The sequence below is a fragment of the Papio anubis genome, chromosome 16 (assembly GCF_008728515.1).
Source record: "Papio anubis isolate 15944 chromosome 16, Panubis1.0, whole genome shotgun sequence".
NCBI classification, from domain to species: Eukaryota; Metazoa; Chordata; class Mammalia; order Primates; family Cercopithecidae; genus Papio; species Papio anubis.
Window position 1 is genome coordinate 21,840,651 of NC_044991.1, and position 6,978 is coordinate 21,847,628.

Here is a 6,978-nt window from a genome sequence, read left to right on the forward strand (position 1 = left end):
TGGCTCACTGCAACCTCAGCCTCCCAGGCTCAAGCAATCCTCCCACCTCAGCCTCCCAAGTAGCTGGGACTACAGGCGCATGCCACCACACTGGGCTTTGTGTGTGTGTGTGTGTGTGTGTGTGTGTGTGTAGAGACCAGGTCTAACTGTGTTGCCCAGGCTGGTCTCGAACTCCTAGGCTCAAGCAATCCTCCTGCCTCAGCCTCCCAAAATGCTGGGACTACAGGCATCAGCCACCATGCCCGGCTACTGTTTTCTTTTAAGATAGTAAATAAAAGGAAGTTTTGAAAAGTTCAATGAGATTGTGTCACCAGGGCACAATGAAAGCCTCAAAGAAAGACAAGAAATTACAATGAGCAAGAGTTAAGATTCAAACTATTCTTGAAGACTGTGGACAAAATGTTTGGGAATCTTCAGCACAGCATCATCTCTAAAGCCTATAAAGGTTTTTCAAGATAGTCAACAAAAGGAGGTATTTTTAAAGAGTAAATAAAAGGAGGTTTTGAAAAGGTCAGGTTACTTAGAAAACATGATTAATCCAAAGCTGGACACGAATTTATTCCTTCTGCTTTCTCATTTCTCACCAAAAGAAAACGTTATATTCCCTCTCAGCGGCCCTAAAACATCAGCCTTCCTTACAAAAAAGTTTTTCAGGGCTGCCAGACAAGGTCCACACCAGTTCCTTCAATCAAACAGTATTTGCAGAACTCATAAAAGCACGCTAGCCTTTGTACACACACATCCCTGAAAGCCACACTGCACTCTGTCCGCAGAAACAGGGAGGTTCAACAAGTCAGCCACCACAATAAAGTTACTAAAGATACGAGGTGCACCATGAAATGACTATTCAGACAGCTCAGATAAACTCACCAACATTACTGCAGCTATAAGGGAATTAAGGACACCTATTAGTGATTGCTTAACAGGTAAACTTATTAAATACCATTTAAGTCACTTTTCTTTACTTAGCAACTATTGACTTTTTTTTTCTTTTCTTTTTTGGCTAGGCTAATGGACTACAAAAGAGTTAGATAAGCACTTCAAAAAGTTTCAGAAGAGAATAGATTCCTTCTGCCAAATTCACATATTATCTCTCTACTCACAAGGATAAAATAGTTACAAATGGTGTTTAAACTGCTAATTTTGTATTAAATGGTGAACCCAAGATTATCTCCAAAGCATAACACTCCTCATAATGGATAGCTCGCTCACCAAACTACTGTTGAGAAAGAGTGACACTTTAAAACACTGCAGATAGAAACTGCAAACTTCAAAAGTCTCCTTCAAAAAGTCAAGTGCCACGCTAAAGCGTCTTTTTTTTTTTTTTAATAAGGTTGTAAATCAAACATTTCAAAAACCATCAGGGCACAATGAAAGCCTCAAAGAAAGACAAGAAATTGCAAGGAGCAAGACTTAAATGTTTAGGAATCTTCAGCAAAGCATCATCTCTAAAACTTATGAAGATCATAATTACAACATTTTTTTAAGTCCAAAAGCATTAACATAGTCAAAGGGCTCAATGAAGGAGTTTCCTCTTCTATTTACCCCACAGAAGTTTTCAGACGGGGATAAGAGCCCGGTAAGGCAATGCTGCTGATTAATCGCTTGGGCCTGGGTGCCTCCTCCAGCTTTGTAAGGGCACATCTCTACGGAGTCAGGCTGCACAGCTCTCTCTGTCCTATGAAGGCAGGGCTTTGAGTCTGCACCCAAGGAGGGAAAAGGACACCTCGGAACAGACTGTCTACGCTGTGAGCTGCTATGCAGTCATTCCATGCAGTCCCCTTCTTTTCATTCATAACTCATCCAAGAGTAAAGCACAGAAGGCCCACAAAGCTTAGGCCCTGCAGACATCCGATCACCCCAAAAGTTCAAAGACAAGCCAACCTTTACAAATCGCCCCCATCCGAGGCGCGCATATTAACTGCCATAAGTGCGCTGGCCGTCTAGTAACAAGTTGATAAAACCATGGCCAAGGAAGCGGGAAGACATCCACCCAGCTAACCGTCCGCAGAAGCTTCAGTTGAGAGTCCCTCCTCCAAAGAGTAGGCACAGCTTAAAGCTCTCCCTAGCCAGCTTCCTTCGGAATGCAGATCTCTTTCACTTGGTCCAAGGTGGAGGCCCTGTCAGTGAGAGACCCCATCTCCCCATTTGCAGGCCCTTCGCATTAGTCTTTGGCCGAGGGACGGGCAGGCAGTATCCCTCCTACCCTCTGTAATGTGAGGCACGCAGAGAGGGCTGCCTTCCGTTGCCACTCCAGGGAACCCCCATCCCCACTCCTCGACCAGCTCCGCCTCCTCCCCTGCCTGCTGCTGCTTGTCCAGAGCCCCGCAGAAGGGTCAGCGGCGCCCAGGTGAGGCGGGCGGCAGGTTCCGGGGAAGAACCCAATGTTGTGCAGCCCTTCAGACAAACCTAGCCGCACCCAAAAAGAACATGCATGGATGGAAAGCAAAGCCTGCAACCTGAAACGAGCCACCCCATCCCTCATCACTTGTCTTTCCAAAGTTGACATTCAACAGGTAGTTCCCGGGACTTCCACCTGAGGCAGACCTAAATACCCAACCGGCCAAGGGGGCCGCCCCAGCGTGGGTGCCGGGCCAGGATCCCCCTCCCGCCCCGGGGCTCACAGGAGCTCTAGCCCCCACGTGCGCTCGACCCCCGCGGCTGCGCCCCGGAGGCCGCGTCCCGCCCGCCTGCCCGCCCGCAAGGGAGGGATGCCGCCGGCCTCTCGGCCACCCCTCCCGCCCGCCCGCCAGTCAGGCAGCCCGCGGCGGGGTCGGCGGGCGCAGCCCCCGGAGCCATCTTGTGGCGGCGGCGGCGCGGGGCCCGGGCGGCGGGCAGCTACCTGCACGATCTCGCCCTCGGCGCTGAGCGTGGCCCCGGCCCGCGAGAAGCGGCCCGTGAGGCCGGTGGTGTAGGTGGTGTAGTCGCCGCTTGGGCTCGACTCGAACAGCACCACCTCCACGAACGCCGTCTCCTTGGCCCGCGCCGCGCCGGGCCCCGCGGCCGCCAGCAGCAGCCCGAGCGGCAGCGGCAGCGGCGGCAGCGGCACGGCAGGCACAGCTGCACCGGAGGCCGCGGGGGCGGCGGCGGAGGCCGGCGGCGGCAGCGGCCCGGGGCCCCTGGGCGCCCGCCCGAGCGCGGCCTCATGGTCCTGCGGCGGGAGGGCGCGGAGGGCGGGCGCGGCCGGGCATAGTCGCGGGCCGGCTGAGGACCGAACGCGGGCGGACGCCTCACAGCCCCATCGCGGCGGCGGCGGCGGCTTTGTGGGTCGCAGTCTCAGCTCGGCTTCCCCGGCCGTCGCGCCGCGGCCCTTTCATCTGCTCCACGTGAGGGGTTATCCCGGCCCCGGCAGCGTCGTGACCCGCTCTCCCCTCCCTCCCCGCCCTCGGCCTCCGCCACCGCCGCCGTGGGGAGTGAGAAGGCGGGGCAGGCGCGCCTGAGGCGAGAGGCGGGGCCCGAAGGCCGAGAACGCCCCGCCCTTCCCCGCCCCGACTTCTATCTGTGCTCCGCCCCTTTATTCTCGCTCCGCCCCATCATCCCAGCTCCGCCCCCCGCCGGCGGTCTGCGCTCCGCCTCGTCGTCCTCGCTCCGCCCCCGCCCGCCGTCTTGCTCCACTCCATTATTCTCGCTCCGCCCCCCGCCGGTCGTCTCTACTCCGCCCCTTCGGCCTCGCTCCGCCCCTTCGGCCTCGCTCCGCCCCCGCTGCGCTCCGCCTCCCACGGCAGACATTACTCCTCGCGGTTGCTAGAGTTCGGCGGGAACTGGGACCGCAACCTGCTCCGGGCGATGCTCGTCCTCTCTGGAGGCGCCACGCGTCCTGGTCGGGTGCAGGAGTTAGGGCCATTTGGTCTTGAAAGGCCTCGTCCTTCCTGATTCCCCCGCCCCAATTCACAGTTCCCAGGAAGCTTGATCGCCCGCTCTGGGTTCTCCATTCCCACCCCCACCTCCAGGATCGAACGGGGAAGGCCGGGATGGTCGGGGCAGTTTGCAGCTTGGGTAGTGTCCAGTTCTTGCACAGGTGTCGCCTAGACAGCTTCTCTCTCTGAAGTCTGTACTGAAGGAGTTGGGGAAGCCCTTGAGGACCTTCTGATGGAGTTCATCTTTCTGCAGCCCCAGAGACTGTAATTCAGACACCGTCCCCAAAAGAAGTCTGAAAACTTTGAGTCTCGCCACGTGCAGGCCAGAGGAGTCCAACACCATTATCACCGTCTATGCACAGACTGCTGGCTGCCAAACTAACATATCTAAGGCACGTGCTTAAGGGCTCAGAGGTTCCCACTCACCCAGAAAATAAACTTTTAATTCCCTGCCCCTTTTTGGAACATGCCTTTTCCTTCCTCATCTAGTCCTCTGAGAATTGAACCCCTCCTTCAAAAGCCAGATCCAATTCCCACTTCCTCCGTGGAGTCTTCCTTCCCTGGCCAGAATAGCTTTGTTCAGATATTTGCAAATATTTGGTTAGGATGAATCTGCTTCTACTTGCTACCACACCCAAAATGTTAAAAAGACAAAAAGAAAGAAAGAAAACTCATTGAGAATTTTCTTGAGTAAACAACTTACCAAGGTTACATTTTAAAGCTGAAAAAAAAAATCTAATGTGTAACAGAAAACACACTTGAGAAAAATCCACAGATCTGTATTACCACATTTGGACCACCCAGAGCTTCCACTCAGCAGGGAGGCACCTGGGAAAGCAGCACTCTGGAGGGAGGTGGCTTTTTAGTTTCTCCAAAACCGAGCCTAACCAGTGCTGACTGCAACTGGGCACCATCGGTCCTGACAATGACCCCCACAAGGTCTTTTTATTTTTTCATTTAGATACAGGGTCTCCCTCTGTCGCACAAGCTGGCATGCAGTGGTCTGATCACAGCTCACTGTGCCCAAGTATCGAACTCCTGTACCCAAGTATCCTCCCAGCTCAACCTCCTGAGTAGCTGGGACTACAGGTGCCACACCCAGCCTCCATCCAGGTCTTAATTAAGGGGGAGGGCAAATCTCTATAGCTCATGGATGACATTTTGCAATATTTAAAATTCAAAGACACCCACCACCAACTGATAAATGGATAACCAAATGTGTTCTATCCATGCAATGAGATATTATCTATCAAGAAATGAAATACTGGCCGGGCACAGTGGCTCACGTCTGTAATCCCAGCACTTTGGGAAGCCAAGGCAGGCTGATCACCTGAGGTCAGGAGTTCGAGACCAGCCTGGCCAACATGGTGAAACCCTGTCTCTACTAAAAATACAAAAATTAGCCAGGTATGGTGGCAGGCGCCTTAATGAGAGCTACTTGGGAGGCAGAGGCAGAGGCAGAATCATTTGAACCTGGGAGGCGGAGTTTGCAGTGAGCTGAGATCCAAACCTGAGGGACAAGAACGAGACTTCTTTCAAAAAAAAAAAGAAATGAAACACTTGGCTGGGCACAGTGGCTCACACCTGTAATCCCAGCACTTTGGGAGGCCAAGTGGATCACCTGAGATCAGGATTTTGAGACCAGCCTGGCCAACATGGCAAAAACCTGTCTCTACTAAAATTACAAAAATTAGCTGGGCATGGTGGCATGTGCCTGTAATCCCAGCTACTCAGGAGTCTGAGGCAGGAGAATCCCTTGAACCCGGAAGGCAGAGGTTGCAGTGAGCCAAGATCACACCACTGCACTATAGCCTGGGTGACAGAGTGAGACTCTATCTCAAAAAAAAGAAAAAGAAAAAGAAAAGAAAATGAAATACATGCTACAACATGGATGAACCTTCAAAACATTATGCTAAGTGAAAGAAGCCAGACCCAAAAGCCCACATACTCTATGATTCCATTTATATGAAATGCCCAAAACAGGCAAATCTATAGAGACAGAAAGTAGATTAGTGGTTGCCAGGGGATGGGGGAAGGCAGGAATGGGTAGTGAGTGCTAATGGATTTCTTTGGAGGGTGATGAAAATATTCTGGAATTAGATAATGGTGACGGTTGCACAACTCTGTAAATATACTAAAAACAACTAAATCGTACAGTTTTAAAGGGTCAATGTTATGGCATATGAATTTTTTTTTCTTTTAGAAACAAGGTCTCACTGTCAGGAGAGTGCAGTGGCGCCATCACGGCTCACTGCAGCCTTCACCTCCTGGGCTCAAGTGATCTTTCAGCCTCAGCCTCATGAGTAGCTGGGACTACAGGTACACACCACCACACCAAGCTAAATTTTTAATTTTTTATTTTTATTTGTAAAGACAGGGTCTAGTTTTATTGCCCACATTGGACTCAAACTCCTGAGCTCAAGCAATTCTCCCACCTGAGTCTCTCAAAGTGCTGGGATTAACAGGCATGAGCCACCACACCTGGCTGGTATGATTTATATCTCAAAATAGCTGTTAAAAAATATTTCCATCTGGGCATGGTGGCTCACGCCTGTAATCCCAGCACTTTGGGAGACTGAGGCAAGCAGATCACTCGGCCTCAGGAGTTCGAGACCAGCCTGGCCAACAGTGAAACCCTGTCTCTACTAAAAATACAAAAACTAGTCGGCTGTGGTGGTGCACGCCTGTAGTCTCAGCTACTTGGGAGGCTGAGGCGGAGGTTGCAGTGAGCCGAGATTGAGCCGCTGCACTCCAGCCTGGATGACAGAGCTAGACTCTGTCTCAAAAAAAAAAAAAAAAAAAAAAAATCTGTCTTTAGTGGTATTTTCATGCAAACACACACACACAGGATACAGCATAAGGATATCCTCTGCTCTTTGAAGTCTTAGCGCACATTTCACACCCTCAACAGGGACTACCCTGGCAATGCTATTTTAAACTGCATTGTGTCCCCTGTCATCCACTCCTATCCTCCCTTGGCCTGCCTTCCCCTACCCCTGAGGCATTTATCATCTTCTAACATACTAAATAATTTGCATATTTATTTTTGTCTGTCCTCCACACCCCACATGCACACATACCAGAGAACAAGCTCTCTAATGACAGAGATCTTTGTCTTGCT

At 51.6% G+C, this 6,978-nt stretch overlaps 1 protein-coding gene across 1 annotated transcript in view; it reads right to left on the reverse strand.

Annotated features, from left to right (window-relative positions):
• ZNRF3 (zinc and ring finger 3) overlaps window positions 1–3,337 on the reverse strand; it is a 175,833-nt gene extending 172,496 nt beyond the window's left edge. The window contains 3 exon segments of the mRNA XM_003905376.5: window positions 2,843–3,059; window positions 3,061–3,092; window positions 3,094–3,337. Coding sequence (XP_003905425.2) covers window positions 2,843–3,059; window positions 3,061–3,092; window positions 3,094–3,147 — 303 coding nt within the window. The 5' untranslated portion in view covers window positions 3,148–3,337.
• Between the last annotated feature and the right edge of the window lie 3,641 nt (window positions 3,338–6,978).